The sequence below is a fragment of the Eulemur rufifrons genome, chromosome 7, assembly GCF_041146395.1.
Source record: "Eulemur rufifrons isolate Redbay chromosome 7, OSU_ERuf_1, whole genome shotgun sequence".
Lineage (NCBI taxonomy): Eukaryota > Metazoa > Chordata > Mammalia > Primates > Lemuridae > Eulemur > Eulemur rufifrons.
The window spans coordinates 207761514-207784301 of NC_090989.1; the positions used below are offsets into that span (position 1 = coordinate 207761514).

The 22788-nt window shown below is 40.5% G+C and overlaps 1 protein-coding gene and 1 non-coding gene across 3 annotated transcripts in view; one reads left to right on the plus strand and one right to left on the minus strand.

Annotated features, from left to right (window-relative positions):
• The window catches only part of CDC14B (cell division cycle 14B), a 90523-nt gene extending 78800 nt beyond the window's left edge, over positions 1-11723 (minus strand). For both annotated transcript variants that reach the window (XM_069476310.1, XM_069476309.1), the window contains exon 1: positions 11564-11723. In XM_069476310.1, coding sequence (XP_069332411.1) covers positions 11564-11723 — 160 coding nt within the window. The remainder of the gene's footprint in view (positions 1-11563) is intronic.
• Positions 11724-21903: 10180 nt separating this feature from the next.
• Positions 21904-21971, plus strand: LOC138388956 (small nucleolar RNA SNORD31). The gene has a single exon (XR_011234404.1). It is a non-coding gene; the product is annotated as a small nucleolar RNA SNORD31 (small nucleolar RNA).
• Positions 21972-22788: the final 817 nt, after the last annotated feature.

Consider the following 22788-nt stretch of genomic DNA (forward strand, 5'->3'; position numbering starts at 1 on the left):
AAACATTCCCAAGAATACCTATTTACTTGTTATCTGGCCTTGTTAGAAAGAAAAGACTTAAAGTGGTTGACTTTACATGCACAGACTCATCGTTTAGCCACAGACTCCATTTAGCTAAGGAAAGTTGTTCCTGGAAATGGAACTTGAACTGAATCTGCAAAGTCTCCATGGAGATCCATTCCTGGCATTCTACATTGGCAATGGCTCAGCTCTTCCAGTCACTTCACATTCACTGAAGTCAGGACCTGTCACTGGCCATAATTCTTCTAATCACACAATTATTAGTCAAATCTCTAAGCTACAGTGATGTTTATAAAGCCTTTCATGAAAATCAAACAAGTGCCAACAGTCCTTAATTGCACACTGATCTTCGCCTGGCTTCCTTAAACATTTCCTTGAAAGGGACTCATTAAGCTCACCTAAGAACCATCCAGCTTAGTACCTACTCTTCCATTGGTTCTAACAAATCTGCAGTCACATGCACACCTTTTCTCAACACTAGCTGTCAAAAGTGCCCCACCAGGACACAACATAGTGACTATAACACACTCAACTTGGGGTAGTGGTTGAGCGCTAACTAGCTAAGAACTTACAATAACAGCACTAAGGAAAAAATTAACAATAACATACTAGAATGCAGCAGGTACTTTAAGAACCACTCATGTCCCCTCCCCGTTTTCAGCATGGTTTCCAGTTGCACCTCTGGCCTATAGATCCATTTCTGTCCACCCTCACAGCACTTGAAAATCATCACTCGCCCCACCCCAGCAGCCGTCAAGCAGTGACCGGGGTATAAATAACAGATCCCCCTCAAGCCTGTTAGGTTAACTCTGAAGTATGCGTCTTCTGCTGGATCCCAGGTTTCCCTTCTGGGATCCAGTTCCAGCTACCACAGTGGTAACTTCCTTGGTAATGAACCATTTGTTGCCTGCCTTTCCTCACCAGCTCACTTCCCCACTCCCCTTCCAGTGCTTCCTGGCTGGGATCATTCCCAAAGGAAGTACTTGCACTGGAATCCCTGACTCAGCATCTGTTCCGGGGGAACACAAAACAAGATACTGACTGCAGTTTTGTATATGCCTACTTAGTTTCAGTAAAATATTTCAAAAACAATATAATTACAACAAAACATTATTGCATAGGGTTATGTTAAATGGGGTGTGTAACAGGTACACAAAAAATTGGCATTAATGCTTTTATAGCATAAAATAATGAAATTTAATATTTCTATTCGTAATCTCTATACTAGAATAATATTTGTTCTCTGAAATCATTTTAAAGTAAGAGTTCTTAACACAAAGCTTTGGGAAAAAGGTCCAATTTTATTGGTTAGCTTTCAGAATATATCCCATCTTTATTTTGGAAATTCCCCAAACTGTAACATTATGAAAAAAATTCCTGTAGTACTGTGGTTGGAAATGGTTACATTCTGAATCCACAGATTTAAGCTATAAAAATTTATTTGATGAAAACAACCTAAACAGATAGGTCCAAATGGATAAAGGGTACGTTGAGGTATGTCTGCCCTCCCCAGTAAGAGACATTTCATTATTTTTTCATTCTGGTGCAAAGGTGTTATTTAACTCAGGTTAAATGTCACATCTCAATGCCTGTTAGTGGCAGAATAAAAGAGCAATGTGGGACAGGTCTGGGGAGGTAGGAAGAGGATATTACCCTCATGCTGGGGTAGAGTCCATCCCCACCCAGCAATCACTCAGGAGGAGAAAGCAGACTCAGGTATTACTGTGATCAAGAACAGTTCCTGATAGTTCTGGAGGGGATAATAAGAAAAATCTTTAAAACCCAGCTCAAACCTCCTTTCCAAGGATCCCATTCATTCAGAGGCATCCATCTTATTTAACTAGCCCTGCCATTTACAGAAGCTCCTCCATGCAATACAGTTGGCAGCACCAGGTTATACCTTGTCTTACCCAGTTTTGTGTGCTAGTGTCACTTCTCAGAGATCAGTGGTCAGGTCTGAAATCTCTATTGCAGCTCTTGCAGCAGCAACTGCAAGGATGAGACTATAAAATGCACTCACATGTATCTTGATTGAATTTGTGTGTTAAGCCATTTAGTCACAGTGGTTTAAAATTAGACTATATTATTAGTAATAGTGGAGTTAAAATCTGAGCCTCAGTTACGTTTGCTAGCTAAATTCAAAGCTTTTGTGACAGTTCATTGTCAAAAACGAAAGAAATGCATGTTAACATGCTTCAGTTTCACGTATTAGGTGCTTCCAACAAGCTATCTAATGACAGTATTACAATAATAAATTCCAAGAGCAAATTGAGAACAGTTCCCAAAAATTTAAGACCGTAATTTGAATTCTGTTATACATTTATGTCAAAGCATTTCTTCCTCAGCACCCATAAAAGGATCTGAAAATCAGAATGCTTTTCAGCTCAAGTCACACAACTAAATCTAGTTCCTGAAATATTTAGGAATCTTTACCTTTAGTGCCTTCAATTTAAGAAGCAACATTCAGCCTAAGAGGTGGTCTGTAATTACTTCTTGCCAAGAATAAACAAAGAATCTCACTTTAAATGATATCCTCTGGGATAGTTCAAGACTCAAATTAGAGATACAGAATTAAATGAAATGTAAACCTTTTACTTTGGATCTATTTTAGTAGAGATAGGGTTTTCAGTAAGTTATTAACTGTAAGTATTCATATATTTATATATATAATATATATGATTAGTCATATACCAAAATGAAGCTTTTCCTTCATGTCTTTTAAAGGTTAAAACATGCACACACAGACATGCACACACACATACACACAAGAAAAGAGACACCATCAGACAGATCATTTTCACCAGATATTGGAAAAATGATTCACTTTGTATAAGAATTATCAAGTGACATTTCCAACACAAAATTCTCTCAAACTGACACTGTTTAAATGAAGGGAGCAAAACTACATAATGACTGATTCCTTCATTACCTGTCTTCATTGAGATGATGACTTAAGAGTGTATTCCTGCTTAATCTTCAGAGAAAAGGGGGATAAGTTCCGTTCCTTCCCCCCTTCCTTCATAACACTTGGCTCAATTCCTTGTTCAAAGCAGTTGCACAATAAATACTTGTTGAATGGACACATGAATTAATTCCATAGCACAATTCATACAAATACAAATGAGTATAAATGAGCAAAATGCAGAGAATGATTTGGCTGAGATGGTCCTAAAACAGAGAGAGGGCTTTGCAGAATTCAGAATCTGTAATGATGTTATAGCATTATGGATTGGGTATGAAAAGATCAATGTCATAAATTGCACAGCAGTGCCAAGAAAGTAATTTTACTTTCAAATGAGAACTTGAAGGAACAACAAATATCATCAACATCAGGAACGAGATGTTTTTCTTTTGTAAAAAGTACACTGCCAACCAAATTTTAATGCTATAAAAGTGAACTACCTGAGAAATGAAGTCAAGATTATGCAACTAGAATTAATTTATCCAGATTTTCAGACTCAAAGGCAATGGGACCAAATTTTTAACTGACTGATGAATAAAGCATTCTCTAAGAGGATTGCTCCTCTAGAATGTAAATGATACTAAGAATTAAAAGAGCTGTATAAAAGACCAAGAATAAAGTTAGAATTTTTTAATTGGATAAAGATATATATGGGGCCACTCAGATTTCTTCTTTTACTTACTGCCGTTATTTGAGGAACTTGAAAATCTAAGTAAATCAGAATACTTTTTAAATTTAAAAAAAAAAGAATATAAAAGGACTTCCCTGTTCCCCAAGTTCCAGTTACCATTTCATGAGATTTCCCACTTGTCAGACTCAGTAAGTAAGATATAAATCTGTCCATTAGGCAAAGAAATGCCTAGAAAGAACTAAATAACTTAGGAAAAAAATCAAGAATAGCTGTTACAGTTGTAACAACTCATTCTAAGTATCCTTTTGGGAGGAGCCTACAAAAGTGAGATCCATATGAAACAGAAACAGTTTAGTATTACCAAAAATATCCACCACCCAGAACTTGGCATTCATAATTAATATTAAATACAATGAAATATCATAGAAACTACTTTCAGCATTATCTATACACAGAAACCAACAAAACTTTTCATATAAAGACAAATTTCAACTTAAGTCATAAACATACCAAAGATACTCTACAGTTACTGAAAACTGAATCTGCTACCTAAGACTAAATTTAAGACAAGCAAACAGGAAAGGACGGAACCAAGAATCACAACTAACAGATTAAATTCTACAGTTTAAAATCATGAGAAAGAACTACAAAGTAGTCAATGATCTGAATACCTTTGTTGGAGCAGTATCCATGAAAAGCTATAGAAAAAAAAGAGAGAGAAGGGCGTAAAACTTTCATATTAACTAGAGACTGCAGATGAGATGTACATATTTCAGTTAAATATCCTGGAGTTTAGGAAGGTTAAAATCAACTTTATTTTGGAAAATGCTTTCTCAAGTAATCCCTGCCTAATATGGAAGTCAGTGCTTCTTACAAAACTAAAAATTAAATGACTCACTTTGGAAGCTAAAAACCAAAGAATAGTGGAGAGAAATAATATTTGAAGATTAGTTAGGTCCTGTGAACCAGTTTCTCTGTCTCTACTACAATCTCTTCACATTTGTCTTCAACAACCCAGCACCTACTTACCTCATTCATAAACGTGCCTGTTCTAAGTGAGGAACAGCCCTGGGATGTGCAGATAAAGTCTGTCCACGTTTTCAACTTACAGATCCTTATAAAAATAATTTTAACGTTAAGGATTTATTTAGGTTAAAAATATTCGGTAGCTAAGATGGGAAGGAAAACAAAATACTGGCCACTAAAATTAATTTTCCCAGGGTAATAAAAAATAGATTTAAAGATATAATTTCTTATTTATATCTGACTCCCAACTCTTCCAAATAACTTGAATCTCTTTGCTACGCATTAACCATGGAAAGGCCCTTTGAAACACACTTTGTTTTACAAATAAAAAAACCAAAAAGACCGTGTCTGCCAATAATATGCATCATCAGTTTCAAACCTTTTGGATAATAGTCCATGAAATACTATTTTAAAACGGACATACTAAGTCATACTCATTTTTTAAATTAACCACTCTGAAAAATTTATATTCTAGCAGTAAGTTATTTCATATATTTGTTTCATTTCCTACCTGAGGCTCTCCCATGAGGCCTTTGCATCTTTAGGAGCCCCCTTCCATAAGCTTAGCTGCAATTTACAACATACAAACTCTTCAATATAACATAACATAAAAATACATAACAATAGCCTCAAGAATGAAGTAACAGCTTTGGTTTATTCCTCCTTTTACAGGGAACCTTTATAAAGAGAAACCGTAACATTTCTCTCAAGGCAGAAAGGATGATCACCACGGCGCTAAACCTCCTCCGCTGCTCTGACAAACGCTGAGCCAGCCTCATGGGGAGCATTTCTGCCCCGAGATCACTCTCACAAGCAGAGAGAGGAACACACTGCATTTCCACTGTGCTGATTCACTGAACCTTTTGTGCAAGTACACGGATGTGGGGAATGTTTGCTTCTTAGCTTGAAACCCTTCCAGCCGTGATGACTGTGTCTCAGACTGCCCTTTGTCCCCGAGGCTACTGTCACGCGTGTGATATCAGAGAACATTGATGCAGCCCTGGCCATCAACTGGGCACCATGCCAGGCACTACACATGCATCCCCTTCACTTCATGCTCACAACAAATCTGTGGCAGATGAGAGAATCAAGGCTCCAAAAGGTTATTAATAATCCGTCTGTGCTCAATCCCAGTGTGGGCCAGAGACTGGCTTTCCCCGGTGGCCTTGTGCCTAACCACTCGTTTAGTTGGCCTCATAGAATTGGCTCTTCAAAATCTCTTCAAACAGTGTTTTTCTTCCCCACGGATTTCAACTGAAATATGGTCCCTCTACACACTAGGTCTCCCTCAGACTCTTCTAGTATTATTATATTTTCTCAATTAACATGGAAAACATAAACTCCATGATAGCAGGGGCTATCTCCAGCAGTGCTCTATTTTTAGCACTTGAAGTGGGGGAAAAAGCCTGGCAGAGCAGGTATTCATTATGCATTTGTTGAATGAAGGAAATATCTGGAAAAGTGGTGCTGCAATGATGGTCTATCTGGAAAACAGAAGGAGCTCTAGAGGACCTGAACTGTGTATTTGCTTTGCTCATTTTCCCAAATACACTTGCTAATTATTCCTTTAATAGCCTAAGTAGCACAGCACTAACTAGTAGATGTCCAATGAATCATTTAAATACAACTCTGTGAAGCGGCTTTATCTGCTGGCAAGAGTAAAAGTCAAGTAGTCACAGCTTTGCCAAAAAGAAACTGCCTCAATGTCGCCAGATCACTTATCTCTGGTTCTTGGCTTCTTTTGCAGGAAGGTGGAGGGTTTTGTTATTTCTACATTATCTCTTGAAATTCTTTCCAAAAAACAACAAAACACCTGTCCTACCAATTCAGTGATTCCCCAAGACTATCTCAGAACTTTCCAAGAAGCATCATTCATATGCATCATTGTCCTCCTTCCATCCTAAAAATCCACAGTGTGGTTTCAGTCCAGCTCTCCCTAAACCCAACAGGAATTAGGAAAATTCATTCCCATTCAAAGGCACACAGCAATTACAATTTGCAGTGACGGGCAACTCCCTGGCATCAGTACCATTTCTGTAGCCCAATTATTCTACGATCCCTTCATCTCTATGCCCAACCACTCTGTATGTCCATTTCAGGAGTGACATTTGAAACTGTTAAATTTTTGCCCACGTATGATGCTGAAATGCCAAGGAATTAGATTTAAAGCAGATAACTAACATGAACCATCAGAAGTGAAGATGTTGAAGAATTAAGCAAGCAACAAAATCAGGGAAGCAAATTTACATATGCACGAACTTAAGTGTAAGCATAGAAACAAGTCCTAGGCAGGAAGAAAAATGAACACTGCATACTTTGATGAGCTTCAATTCCTGAAACTCAATAATCTACTACATCATGAAACTTGAAGGAAAATGAATTTTTCTCCTTGACTCAGTGCTCTACGTAACAGCATTCCTTTTCTATCAAGAAAAATATACTTCTATCGCTGCAATGAATATGCATGACTATTTTACATAGTAAGCATGCAATAAATACTTCTTGAATTAATGAATAAATTTTCCCTGCCTAATGATGTCTGCTGTGAATTTTAAAGATCCTAAAAAGAAAGGGAGGTGGGAGGGCAGTGCTGTCTGTTTAATTTTATTTGATGAGTATCCAGTACACAACCATTGGTTAGAGCTTTAAAATGACAACTCTGACCTCAACTAGAGTTTCTCCAATAAAATTATTTACTATAATAATGTAGATACTCTTTAAAAACTAAATCATGGCAAACACTGGAAAGCTTTAAAAAAATAAAGAATTTAATACAACCTACTAAGAATCTTTTAGCCAAGAGCTATTACCAATTTTCTTTACTAATCAGAAATTTTAAAAATAAAGAAGTGAAATAAATCGAAGCTCTGCACCTATTACATCTTGTAAATAATCTGTGAAAACAGAGATTATGTAGTAGTTTTCAAAATTTTTTTTCCTAAGGAAAGGAGAATGGGCACTGTCATTTATGGAGGGCCCTATTTAAGGGATGGGATAATAGAGATTAAAAAGATTCAGACCTCTGGCATCAAGGAAGTGCATAGAAAAATCAAATGCCTGACAGTGTCCAACATTTTGTCTTTGGTACTTCTACCATCCTGACAGTTATCTACTTCCAAATTCAACTGAAAACCCTCCTCACCTCCCCACTTCCCCCAGCTTCCTAGACTGGTAACAACTCATTCTGATATCTTTACTCAGTATGTTTTTAGCATTCACATTTACAGTTTACACTGTCTTTATGAACTTTTGTCCTCATGGTGCACTAGAACTGCACCAGGAATACAGCTCATGCAAAAAATCCATGTCATCGCACATGGCAAGAACTGAATGGCCAGATGGGAGGTGCATGGGGTCGGGTGGGAATTAAACCCTTTAGTTTGCTCCTAGTAAGAGTAAATGCCCAGTATAGCGGTGTGGCTGGCTAGACACTATACAACAGTGATCACATAACAAAGGACAACAGGAACAAAAATAGGCATTAAGTATCCTATATTAAATACACACATGAAATATCCCGAGATCTACAGGAATTCAATTTACAGATTAAATAGGCTGCAATAAAAATGTTAAGGGACTAAAGTAAAAAAAAAATATTGTATTTAAGAGCAGGGTGGCAGAAGTGACAACATGCATTAATATTTACAAACCTACTCCACCACTGTGAAAGAATCTTCACAATCCAATAATAAGTGTTGGCAAGGATGTGGAATAATTGGTACACTGCGGGTTAGAGTGCTTATGGTATAGTCACTTTGGAAAAGAATTTGGCAAGTCTTCAGAGCATTAAACTAGAGGAGTTACCATGTGACACAGCCATTCTACTCCTAGGTATATACCCAAAGGAACTGAAAATGTATGTCCCTGCAAAAACATGTATATGAATCAGCATCATTCATAATACCCCAAAAGTCCACTGACGAATGGATAAGTCATACTTTGGCCTGGCATTTTCACTTCTAGAAATTTATTTTATTGGTATAGTCACATGTGTAGGCAGATGGGTACACTGATGCTACTACAGCCGTTTGCAACAGGGACTGGAAAACTCCCAAATAACCATTTATTTATTGCCACTAAATAAATCATGATTCAGCCATACAATGTAATACAATGCTACCATTAAAAGGAGAACTGTTCTTGCTGGTATGGCACAATTTCCAGAAATTTGAATATGCATAGAAAATTAAAGGGGGAAAAATTACCTGGGGAGGGAGACTATATCTGTAAAACTCATTTGATAATGTTTGCCATTTAAAAAGCATACATGCACTGCTTTCTAAATTAAGAAAACAGGCTGGGCGCAATGGCTCACACTTGTAATCCTAGCGCTCTGAGAGGCCAAGGCAGGTGGATTCCTTGAGCTCAGGAGTTTGTGAGCCTGAGCAAAAGCAATACCCCGTCTCTACTAAAAATAGAAAAATTAGCTGGGCGTTGTGGCACGTGCCTATATTCCCAGCTACTCTGAGGCAGGAGGATCATTTGAGCCTAAGTGTTGGAGATTGTAGTGAGCTATGATGTCCCCACTGCACTCTACCTGGGGCAAGAGAGAGACTCTGTCTCAAAACAAAAAATAAAATTTAAAAAACTAAAACTAAAAATACATTAATTAAGAAAACAAAAGTGGAGGGAAAAACGAGTTGGAAAGGAAGGGACTAGCTGCCATTTGCTGAGGACAAGGCCTCAAGCATTCCCCACAAATTGGATAAAAAGTAATCCAAACCCTGCATCCAAAGTTAATTTGTCTTGTATATCACACTGCAACAGACTGACTTATATCATTTTTGCATAAAGTCAAGACTATCACTGAGGGAAACCTGGAGAAACCCTAGAGAAAGCTAACTATGACCTTTTCTCCCTGGAGCTATCTTACATTAAGGCTAGAGCATTAGACCCTTCCATTATCGGGGATTATAATCTGACAACACTTTTATTTTATTCAAGCACCAACTCTGTCAGAATTCTACTTGGTGAAATTTTCATAAATTAATTAATCGGTCACTGCCTCACAAAGGCTAGCCACATCATGTTTTACCTCCATCAAGGAGGAAGATTTACTCCAATGACTTTAATCTCAAAAACCTTTTTGATTGGAAACAACCAAGACTTCATCAACAGGGAGCTGTCTAAATGAGTTATGAAACATTTAAGTCTATACATACATTTAAATCCATTCTTTTTATGATTTTATTCTTTAAAACCATATATACTTTGGCCTAAGCAAGTAAATCAAGTAAGCCAGTTTTGTATGCACCAATACAGAAGAATCATTCTGCTAAGAAATACTGTGAAAATAGAACAATGTGCTCAACAAGTTGTATGCTACCGTGCACGGGTATGGTAGAGAATATATACAAACTATGCATGCATACTCTACTTTTGGAAGGATTTACAAGCAACAGTAGTTGGGAACAGTACTGGGAACAGTAGTAGCCTCTAGAGAAGGACACCAGCAGCTGTGAAACCAACTTGTCTCTATATACTCCTTTAGCATTGGAGTCCTATACCATGTAAGAGCACTACTTGCCCTAAAATTAAATGCCATGGAACAAAGATCCTTTCATGAGGTATAAATAACAAAATGCAAAAGGAATGTGTAAGCCCCACCACTCCTACCATGGAGGGACCTGGATTCTCCGACTCAGCAAGCAGGCTTCACCGCCTGCAGCACCAACACCTACCCTGGACTGGGGAGGTGCCAGCCAGGGACAGGTGCTTAAGGTAACTCCTTTCTCTTTCAGCCCTCAGTTCCTAAGGGCCAGCCTCCCAACACTGAGAAACCTACTCTACTCTCAGCTTCTTTTAAAATGGACCTTAGTTTCCAGACTGTCCATCAACCTAGAATATAGTTTCTCCTAAATTTCTGTTTGTGTAAATACTTCTAAATTAATGTTCCTGCCAGTCCAGCTTACCTGGTTTATCAAAGTCTAAGGGCGGGAAACAATTTTCTAAAACGCCATACACAGAGGTTGACACATTCCCCGTCCCAGAAAACAGACTGCGAATTCCCTAAAATCGTAGACAGACACGCTGTTTACAAAGCGTTTCAACAGACATCATCACATTTAGTGCCTTCACACGCTTCAGTGTCAATCCCAGCAAACCTAACAGCTGCCAAATTGGATTTATTAGTCTCCAAGAATGGTAGAATCAGCACTGATAAAATAGCTATCGAAGGGCTACTTTTCTACCTGCTCTGATGACTGGGAGTTCTCAAGAGTGACAACTCTGGGCATTCAGCATGCCCACTGGCTCAAATGCCATCAACGTGACACCTTCCTTCCTGAAGCATCGGAGGACAATGAACCCCAGGAGGCTTGAGGTGTGCTGGGGTATGCGCGCGCTGGGGAAGGCAGGGCGCAGTGAGAACCAGGAAAAGTGGCTCTGGCTTCGGTGCCTGGCCGGGAGCACTGCACCACGCGGGTCTTCATCACTACACAGCAGAGGGGAATTGGCCAACGCCAAAAAGGGGCAGCTCCCCGGCCAGGCGCGCTCGGGAATCCTCTGGGGCTGATTGAGAGGTTCGGACTCACGTGAGGGCCAACCGAGCTAGCAACCCCGGGAGGAGGTGTCTACAAGAACTCAGAAGAAACCCGAGGGGAGGAACTGTACATTCCAGGCGCCCAGCGGACGCCCGCAATTTAGAAAGGTGACCCTCGGTCCATTTTCCTGGAGCAGAGTGCACAGCGGATAAAGTTACAGCTGGCAGCAAATGCAGCTAAGAACTCGGGGTAGGGAGGCGCTCCCAGGGAGGCTGGATCCTAAAGGGGGTGTGGCGGCTGGGGCTTTTATGGGGGTGGGGGTGGAGGCGTGTCAGCCGGGCCCCCCGAGGCGCCTGGGCAGCCTGGGCGGGTGGGCTAGGACCCCGGCGCGGGGGTGCGGCTGTCCGGGGTGCCTCGGCACGCGCTCGCTTGCCTGCTCACCGGTGATGTCCAGGTACAGATCGTCCTGCTGGTCCAGGCAGTGCAGTTCCTGCGGCGTGGAGCTGCGGCTCTTCTTCACGCCCGCCGAGGTCGACGAGCAGCGCCGCGAGCAGGGGGGCGCGGCGGCCCAGCACGGCCGCCTCTCGCTCTTCCGCTTCATGGAGGCGGCGGCGGCCCGTCAGGGGGCCACGACCATGGCCCCGCGCGCCCGCTCGCCCGCCGAGGCCCCCGCCAGCCCCGCGGGCGGGCGCTCGGCGCAGCGGACGCAGAGCTGCGCTGCGGGGATGGCGGGCGCCGGCCGAGCCCAGCGGGAGGCGGCCGCGCAGGAGGCGGAGGAGGGGCCCGGCCCACGGAGCCTGCCGCGCTCCCTCCTGCCGCCGCCACGGGACCCGCGCCGCAGCTCTAGCTACAGCGCCTCCTGCCGCTGCCCGCGCCCCCAGCCCGCCCCCAGGTGCCCGCAGCCCAGTGGCGCGGCCGAGGCGACGGTGCCCCCGCCGGCGGCTGGGGCTGCCCGGGGTAACCGCGCGCACCCACTGCGGCCGCGGACGCTGCTGTGGAGGCGTCCGAGCACGGCGGGCCGCGGCTCCCGGGGACCCCGGGAGGGCTGTTCTGTGGCGCTTCATTCACAAAAAAGGGCCCACAACCCTCCTCGGGGCCCGCAGACTGAGGCCTTTCATTGGTCAGTGAGGCGTGACGTCACGGAGACAGGGCCTTTCTACAGGCAGGTACTCGGTGACGCCATAAAGAAAAGTCTAAGCGGTTCCTCCAATCAGAGATAAGGTGTGCTCTCGACCCTCTGCCAACCCCCTAACTTTTGTTTCTTCTCTGTCCTCCGAGTGCCAGCAGTCCAGTTCCCAAATTCTTTTAGTGAGTCACCTAACCTTTGCACAGCCCCACCCTATCAACTTAACTACAGGTCTTTGGCATGCATATTTTTTAAAGTATTTCTTGGTTTTCCTTGTAATTCGCGCCAAGTGAAAGAGACTCTTGCCATGGCTGCTGGCTAGGAAAAGAGTACGTACGGACTGATTATGTTATCTGCAGCTCTATAGATTTAAGGTAGAGTTGATTTCAGAACTTCAGAGGAACTATTTAAATCAGCTACACTCTATCGACCTATGCCCAGTATTCAAAAAGACCAAACAAGGACTTCGTAAGGAGTCGATAAAACTATCGTGGAAACACTATACCGTAATGATTTGCACCTCATCCTCTTTCAGCTGGGAATCCAGTACTCACGTTAATTCAGTCATTTTATACACCCATCCCTGTGGATAGCAGAGGCATCGACAGGTCCTATTATATTATGAAGTATTGAAGCAACCGGCAAATTTAGTCCTTGAACTTTCAACTTGTAAACTGTAGGGTCACATCTCCTTCCTTTTATACTGGCTTAAAATAATTTGCTGGTCTTTCTGGAACTTAACCAAAACTGTCATTTTGGAGGGTCTTTAAACAAATGCCCACAGTAGCATCTAAAACAGTGAGAAGATTGGAGGGCAGTCTGTCGATTGCATGGCCCCAAATTCTACATCTGCAAGTTACTGCTATTTTTCACCAGCATTTTAACGTTTTATCTGGAGTTCTGCAATTACTGCCAGCCTGGGGAAGAGAAAGATGAATTTGAATCAGTCTCCCCAGGAAGCCTCTCAGAAATGTAAATTTTCATGCAGCATGGGTGGAGCGTTATTTGACTTCTATTGTTGTGGAATTTAACCTTAAGCATCGCTAAATGGGAAAGAAGGGGCTGTGTGTTTGTCTCTCTGTGTGGAGCTGGAGATCAGCATTTCTGTAAGCACTTAAGGTTAATACTCATGTTCATTCTTCCCATTTCCCATAAGGAAATCAGTCAAGGCCTTAAGGTAAAAATGATCTATGTGTTTGTAGGGTCACAAGCAAGAGACTTGACAGGCTTTGAAGTGCTGTGCAAATGAATCTAGGTAAGCAGAAGCTGTGTGGTCATACTCCTCTGTTTTGACCAGAGGAGAAGGCCTTTCAGACTGGTCTAGGGGCTGAACATTGGAAAGTTTCTCAGACTATCAGGGATTTTACAGGAATAGGTCATTCTGAATAGATATTACAAGGGAGTTGTCCCCCGGCTCCCTATAATTACAGAACTACAAGTACCCCATGACGTTATGTTTTTTTTGAGTGTCTAATTTTTTTAAATGTCTAACAAAAACTAAAGTGCCAAGAAGTTCACTTGTATCAGTTCGTTTTCTCTCACTTTCAAATAGTGTTTGGGTTAGAAATTCTAACAAAATGCACAGATTTAAATCAAAGAAAAATGTCATAAATACAGATAATTATACCATTTAAGTATTTTTATATTTTGCAAATATGTAACTTTATGGTTTGTATAATATCATTAAGTATAGGAATATATTTTGTAATTATGTGGAAGTACCTTCCATTGAAAGGGAAGCCTGTGTGCTAAGTATACACATTAAGGTTTTAAACCCTATTATATTTTGTTTTTAGGTCATGTTTAGATAGTGGCAGAAAAGTGCTATTTCTTAGCTGATATTTGTTTGGTGTATGGCAAGTCTCCTGAAAAATTTGACTCCTCCTTTTCAGTAAGTTGCTTTCTAGGCTTGGGAATTTGGCCAGAGGAAATATACTTTAGTTTGCTTGCATGGTTAGTTTGTTTGGTGTTCATTGTTTGACCTTGATCATGGAATTTTAGAGCTTGAAAACACCTTAGACAATATTTGGTCCAAGGCTATCCTTTCAGAGTGAGGACATGGGGACTCAAATAAGTGGCAGTGGCCAAGGTAGGGTGAGAACCTAAACACTCTCTCAAGACTCTGGGTTGTCTTTTCCAGAACTGAGTTTAAAGAACAGATTCATCTGGTTGTGATTCTCAACATTATGGGCAGCATAGTGAACAGCAAAAAGGAGGGGTTCTCTGAACAATGGTTCCCAACCTTTTTGGCACCAAGGACTGGTTTCATAGAGGACAATTTTTCCATGGACGAGATGGGGGATGGTTTTGGGATGATTCAAGCTCATTACATTTATTGTGTAGTCAAACCTCTCTGCTGATGATAGCTGTATTTGTAGGAGCTCCCCAGCGCTAGCATCACCACCTCTGCTCCACCTCAGATCATCAGGCATTAGATTCTCATAAGGAGCAGGCAACCTAGATCCCTCTCGTGTGCAGTTATGGTAGAGTTCAAGCTCCTATAAGAATCTAATGCCACTGCTGATCTGACAGGAGGTGGAACTCAGGCAGCAATGTAAGCAATGGGGAGCCGCTGTAAATACAGATGAAGCTTCACTTCCTCACCTGCCGTTTGTCTCCTGCTATTCAGCCAGGTCCTATCAGGCCCTGAACCAGTACTGGTCTCTGGCCTGGGGATTGGGGACCTCAGCTCTAAAATATTCCTATCTCTCCTAGGTAAATTCACCCTGAAAGGAAAAGAATTATGGAATTTTCCTACATGTGTATTTCAAATAAGTCATACTCTGAAAATTTGAAATCTTACACTAAAATCAGTAACAACTGGTTGAAAGGTATGGGATGTTCGTTTCAAATAATAGTAGATTTCAGAATCAGTGAATTACAGCTTTAATTATGTGAAGATGAATAATTTGTGTAAGGTCAAATGTTCATAAAATCTAGAGGGTTTATGTGGCAAGCATGTGGGAAAATGGGCACACACTGAAATCTTCACTAGCGTATTTAAGAAGGGTTGGTTTTGTTTCATTGGTATTCTGGTAATTCTAGCTTTCATCTGAAGTTGCCCATGTTCCTCTGAGTCTGAAAATCTTTTAGAACTGTAAAAAGGGAAGGAATGAATATTTGTTGAGCCCTACCACCACATGCTGGACATTGTGCTAGGGGTTTCACACAAATGCCCTGTTAAATGATACTGTCCTCATTTTATAGGTGAGGACTCTCTCATTTGAGAGGCCACATCAGTTATTCCAGGTCACTGAATGAATTTGGTTTGGAAATTTGGGGTACAGAAACACATGTGGCTCCAGAGTATGGAGGGGCTGGCACCATTCTTCACAGGTGAGGGCAATCTGAAGGGATCTTACTTTGCAGGCTTATAGTTGGGCTTCTGAAATTGGATAACCTCTATAGTTGTATAAATGTCAGAGATTTGTATTAACTTCTTTGGACCTCAGATCAGACCCTAATATTATCGATTTTTAAAACAACATTTCTGCTGTTAGTTTGTTTTTGTTTATGTATGCACTCCTGCTAAAAAGGAATACAGTCATGCATCATTTAATAACAGGGGCACTTCTAAGAAATTCGTTCTTAGGCGATTTTGTCATTGTGCACACATCATAGAGTGGCTTACACAAACCTAGATGGTGTAGCCTACTACACAGCTAGGTTCTATGGTATAGCCTATTGCTCCAGGATACAAACCTGTACAGCATGTTACTGCACTGAATACTGTAGGCAGTTGTAACACAATGCTAAGTATTTGTGTATCTAAACATATCTAAATACAGTAAAGGTACAGTAAAAACACAATATTATAATCTTATGGGACTACCTTTGTATATGTGGTCTATCATTGACTGAAACTTTATGGGAAATATGACTGCAAATAAAATAAATAATAAAATAATGGAATGCCAGGGAGCAGGAGTAGAAAATGGTAAGAATCCTGCTTATTTTAAGTCTTGCGATCAGCGTATGACTGATCATAAGACTTAAAGATGCCTTTACCCAAAAGCCAAAGAGGCCTGTGCCTCAAGGGACTGAGTGATACCTAAATCTTTCTCTCACGTTACCTTTTGAAAAATGCTGACATGCACTCTAGGTACTGCCAGGTAGTCAGTAATCCACAGACTAGAATTTAATAATATGGGAAAAATGGAAAACGATCCATGAAGATCCGCACATTCATGCTCTCCTGGGCTGAACACGTCTACCAACGCTGAATGCCATCTCCTCACTGGCCAGCCTCCTCACTGTCAGCTTCTCAAATCTAGGACTTATCTTCTGATAGCATCTTTTTACTTCAAAGATTTTTTAGTAAGGAATTTTTTTTCCTTTTCAGTCTCATCCCAAATGACAATATAATACATGAACACATATTTTTTTTTAAATTTAAGCAACAAAGATATTTAAAGTTTTCCTTTACCTTCACACTGAAATCCACCTACCCTTATAAATAACCACTGTTGGGTTTTATTATTAGTATTATTTTTAGAGACAGGGTCTTGCTCTGTTGCCCAGGCTGGAGTGCAGTGGCCTGATCATAGCATACTGCAGCCTTGAACACCTGGGCTCAAGGTATCCTCCTGCCTTAGCCTTGAAGTAGCCTGTGCCACCATGCCTGGCTAATTTTTTATTTTATTTTTCTTTAGAGATAGGGTCTTGCTATGTTGCCCAGGCTGGTCTGGAAGCACTATAGATTGTGATCATTTTTTTTATCCAATGTATAAAATTAAAAAAAAACAACTAGAGTCCTTTTTACAAATGCAAGCAATAATATATGTTGGAGCATGTTGGCAATGCAGATGAAGCTAAAAATCAAAATTCTGGCTGTAAAACTTGCATTAACACTCTAGTTGTTTCTCGATGAATAAAAGCAAAGCTTCCTCAGTCAGTATTCTCACAATATTGGGGTGGAGAGGGAGAGGGGGATCAGATGCTCATTAAAAAGTGAGAGGCATTCTTTATACAAAATACTACACATATAAGAAGCACTCAGTGTGATGTGTTAAACTTATTTACATACCTAGGGGAAAACGGAAGAGTAACTTTCTTTCAATAAAAATGCTAGCCACTTGACTCATTTGGGGAGTTCTTTGGATGTTGTCCTCTTTTCTTTTGTTTTTCTTTTCTTTTCTGTTCTTTTTTTTTTTTTTTTTTTTTGAGATAGAGCCTTGCTTTGTTGCCTGGGCTAGAGTGCAGTGTCGTCATCATAGCATCATAGCTCACAGCAGCCTCAAACTCTTGGGCTCGAGTGATCCTCCTGCCTGCCTCAGCCTCCAGAGTAGCTGGGACTACAGGCAGGTGCTACCACACTCTGCTAATTTTTTCTATTTTTAATGTACATGGGGTCTTACTCTTGCTCAGGCTGACCTCAAACTCCTGAGCTCAAGCAATCCTCCTGCCTTGGCCTCCCAGAGTGCTAGGATTACAGGTGTGAGCCACTGCACCCAACCGGTCTTTCTTAAAGTATAATTCTAAAAAGACATAGATCATAGGAGACATAAGGATGAGATTCTATTCATTCTCCAAGACACCTTTACTGAAAAGGTATTCAGTTTTTAATGTTGCATTGATATTAATACCAACAATATATAAGAGTACCTGTTTCCCCACACCCTTGAAATCACTGGATATAATCATTATTTTTCATGTTCAAGAATAAAAAATATCTCACTTATTTTCATTGCATTTGTCTGATCACTAGTAAAGCTGAGATCTCATTAGATGTTCGTAGTATTTTCTCTAAAAATTTATTTATATCCTTTGCCTATTTTCCTACTTGATTGTTTTCATTTTCTTTTAGATTTGTGGCAGCTTTTTATATATTATGGATATCAGCCCTCCAACCTTTGCTGATGATGTCTATTTGTTCTTTGTCATACTAGTCTATTCATGTTGCTTTACAGAAATTTTAAGTATTTTAATGTCAAATAAATTTTACCAATCTTTCTTTAAGGCTTCCAGGCAGTGTACATACCTTATTTTTCCCATCCTAATATTTTTAAAGTATTCTTTACTCTCTCTTATTTCTTTTAGTGTTGTTATTATATGTATCTCTTTAATCTATCTGGAATTTATTTTTGGGCTATAGGACAAGGTAGGAATCTATTTTTATTCCAACACTTTTTATTACATCTTTTCCCCATTAATTTAGTTTTTAGATTTTTTAAATTTAAAAAATTCTTTTGGGGGGAGTATAGACGGGGTCTCGCTATGTTGCTCAGGCTGGTCTTGAACTCCTGGCCTCAAGCAATCCTACCTTTTCAGCTTCCCAAAGTGCCGGGATTATAGGCATGAGCCATCACCCACGGCCTTCCACATTAATTTGTAATGGTACCCTTTTATATATACATTTCTCATCTATACTGTGGCCTGATTCTAGCCTCTTTTTTTTATTTAACTTTTTGTCTATGCCTGTGTCTGTGCACACTATTTAAATTACAGTAGCTTTATAATATGGTTTGGTGTCCAGTGAGATAAGTTCCTGATGTGATGCAACATGATAGACCCAGGATTACCTATAAACTATTCTAGCCAAAAATGTTTACCCTAGATCTAATCAAGCCTTAAGATCTAATTCAGTTTATAAGAAACACAGATGGGTAGAGGAATAAGTTAAATGACTCACAGGGAAACAATCTGACAAATCTTGAATGTGGGACTTTCTACAAACTCTCTTCAGCAAATAAACGTTATAGGAAAAAATGGGTCAAGGAGCAGGGGGTAGGGAGGTGACCTGTGGTAGATTAAAAGAGCCTTAAGATGCATAACAACTAAATGCAGTGCACAGTCCCTAAGTTGGTCCAGGTCTGAAGAAACCAGCTATAAAAGACATGTTTTGGATGACTGGAGACATGTGAATATGGACTAGGCATTTGGGGATATTAGGGAACTATTGTTAAGTGTTTTGGGTATGGTCATAGCAATGTAGTTATGTAGTTGAATGGCCTTATTCTAGTGCTATGGACTGAATTGTGTCCTCCCAAAATTCGTATGTTGAAACTGTAACCCCAATGTGATGGTATTTGGAGATGGGGTCTTTGGAAGGTAATTAGATGGTTAGATTTGGTCATGAAGGTGGGGCCCTCATCGTGGGATTAGTCCCCTTATAAGAAGAACAGAGAGACATCACATTCTCTCTCTCTGCCGTGTGAGGACACAGCAAGAAGGTGACGATCTGTAAGCCAGGATGAGGACCCTCCCCAGAAACTGAATCAATCTTGACTTTGATCTTAGACTTCCCAGCCTGGAAAACTGGTTGGAGAACAGAAATAAGTGAAATAAATGAACTGAGAAATAAATGTCTATTATTTAACCCACTCATTGTATAGTATTTTGTTATAGCAACCGGAGCAGATTAATACATCTAGGGAGATGCATAAGTTAAAGTACTAGTGTGGAACGCTTTAAAATGGTTCAGTAAATACATACCCTGTATCTTATCCTATCTATTTATCTATCCCCCTACCTATCTAGGAGTAACTACAGCAAAGCATCAATAACTGTTGAATCCAAGTAATGATTACAATAGTTCTTTCATTGTTTTTCTACCTTTTTCTGTTTGGAAATCTTCATAATCAAAGTCAACTTTATTCTATATTCTTACATATTTTAAAATTCCTACTGTGAGTTTGCTTGGTACCATTCAATTTCTAGATAAACTTGAGTAAAATTGATAATATTTATAAGATTGAATTTCTTTAACACGAATTTCTTTAAATACTTAATTTTTTTAAGGAAAAGTTGTCTCTTTCCATTAACTTATGTCCTCTTTTATGTCTTTCAGTAAGTAAACCATCACAAGTTTATTAAGAGGCATTGCAAAATTTTGGCTGCAACTGTGAATGGGCCTTCCCCCACCCCCCAATACAGTTCTACTTGGTCATTGCTGGTGGACAGGGAAGTTATTGATTTTGTGTACTGTTCTTGTATCCTACCATTGTTACTAGAAGGTACATCTATATCCATGTTAAGGAATGCAAACTTTTTTTCCATTAAACTTCTCAGCTTCTTTGGTTCACAGGGGAGACAGTATTTTAAATTATAGTGCACAGTAATTTCAGTTCCTTATTCTGGCTTCTCAAAATACCTAGAGGCCTACTTGTGCAAAAGAAATCAGACCTCTTGCAGTCTGACCAAAAAGCAGAATCAACTACATGTGGGGTACTTTTATTTACACCAAGGTCCAACAGAACTTTGAAATTGGAATCTCTTCTCTATTTTTGTCTGAATTCTTGGGCTGTGCAGTCTCTCACTACCTCATTTTTGTATGTGTAAAGGAGGCCTTATGAGGATTTAGTAACCTTCTGTTCAGAGTAAGCTCTGGGGGTGCTTTGAGGTTGTGATTTCAGGCTGGCTCGAAGGTAGTGAGTTATCTCAATTGATCGTCCACAGTCAGTTACAGATGGTTACAAATCCAGGTTCTTGTTCTACTCCTTTCTCACTACTGCACTTGACTAGTCTAAAAAAAAAAAAAAAAAAACCTTGATTTTTAGCTAGGGAAATTTCTTGCTATGTCTACTTCCAATGAACTTCAAAAAGAATCAAGGTATAATTAGCATATAATAAAAGCAAAGATCTTCGATGTTATTCCAATAGGTTTTAAAATCATATACACCTGTGTAACCACTGTCCAAAACAAGCTATAGGATCAATGGGCCTTTTAAAATACCATGCACGAGAACGCAAGCATGGTCCCCTGTATCAGCCCTCTATCCTGACCCCCTCCTGCTGCATTCTCCTCCTCCCCTTGCTCCTGTGTGCTCCTCTCTATTTCTGACACCTCTTTGGCACCAGATCTCAGCTTCTGAAACTTAATCTCTGACTCTCTCACCCTGACCGAGTTGGACAGGATGTGCAGGCTGGAGTCACCATCTTCTTCTTAAGATAGGACTTGGCTGTTCTCTCTTGAGCTCTGCAAAATTTGCTGCAGATCCAAGTTGTCCCTGCCTTTGGTGCCAGCTGCCAGGAACACCCCACCAGGCTGCCTCCTCTGGGGAAAGGACAAAGCGTGCTTCAGGGTCATAATCACTGAGGTCATCAGGTAATCCACAGTAGCTAACAGCCGCCTTTACCCTAACAGCTTCTTTTATTCTCACTACACAGTTTTCTTTCCAGTTGTCTAAGGACAAGAAAGACACCCTTGTCTCCCCTTATCCACACAGTTAGAAGTAAATTAAAGGCATCAATTTTAAGCCACCTCTGTTGTTGTGAAAGTGTAAAAGCACTTTACACTTTATCTCCTGTTGTGGCTGGGAAGAAAATTCCTTGCTAAGACTTTCCTGGCTTTGGAAGAGAACTAGCTACCAATTCCAATAGATTGGGTGATATTCTTTTTACAAATTCCTCCACATATGAGGAAATCCTAGCCCACTCTTGGATCCCCACCCACTCACTGTTCTCTAAAGGAAAAGGGAGAGCAGGAATGACCAAAATGCACAGAACTATATAGTTTTAAATTCTCATACGATGGGAAGTGTTTGTCTATTCATGATTTTTTTCCCTCTTCAATGATACCAGAGCATACATTTGGGCTAATTAGATTGGATTCTGTTAATTTTCTCTCTTACACTTTTAAATGCCGATTCAAGTGAACAGTGAATTATTTTATCCAAAGTTAGGGGGTATGTAAAAGAAAAAGACAGAAGGCTGAACTAAGAATGAGTTGTGAACTGCCCCAGTGTGTGATCACTGTGACTGAAAGGTATTTTCTGAGCTGTGAAGAAAACAAAACAAAATAAAAAACAGAAGGCTGAGAGGCCCATAACATGGGCAATCAGCTTCTAGAAATAGTTACTAGAAACAGTAAAAGTGAATTCTTTTTTGGAAGACAGGGTCATGCTCTGTTAACCCAGGCTGGAGTGCAGTGGTGGGATCATAGCTCACTGCAGCCTCAAATCCTGGCCTACGAGTGATCCTCCCAGCTCAGCCTCCCAAGTAGCTGAGACCACAGACACATGTCACCACACCCAGATAATTTTCCATAGAGACAGGGTCTCACTAGGTTGCTCAGGCTGGTGTCAAACTCCTGACCTCAAGCGATCCTCCCGCCTAGGCCTCCGAACTGCTAGGATTACAGGCATGAGCCACCATGCCTGGCTAAAAGTGAATCATCATTTAACAATATTTATGGAAAGAAAAGCAATTATGTTTTCATATTTAATGTATTAATTATTTTATTGTATTTCTTTTTTTTGGAGACAGAATCTCACTCTGTTGCCCTGAGTAGAGTGCCGTAGTGTCAGCCTAGCTCACAGCAACCTCAAACTCCTGGGCTCAAGTGATCCTGTGCTTCAGCCTCCCTAGTAGCTGGGACTTACAGGCTCGAGCCACGATGCCCGGCTAATTTTTCTAATTTTAGTAGAGATGGCGGTCTCACTCTTGCTCAGGCTGGTCTCGCTTTCCTGACCTCAAGTGATCCTCCCGCCTCGGCCTCCCAGAGTGCTAGGATTACAGGCGTGAGCCACCTCGCCCAGCCAACTTAATTATTTTAGTTTGTGCACTATTAAATATTTTTAAAAAGTATGTTTCTGGTTTA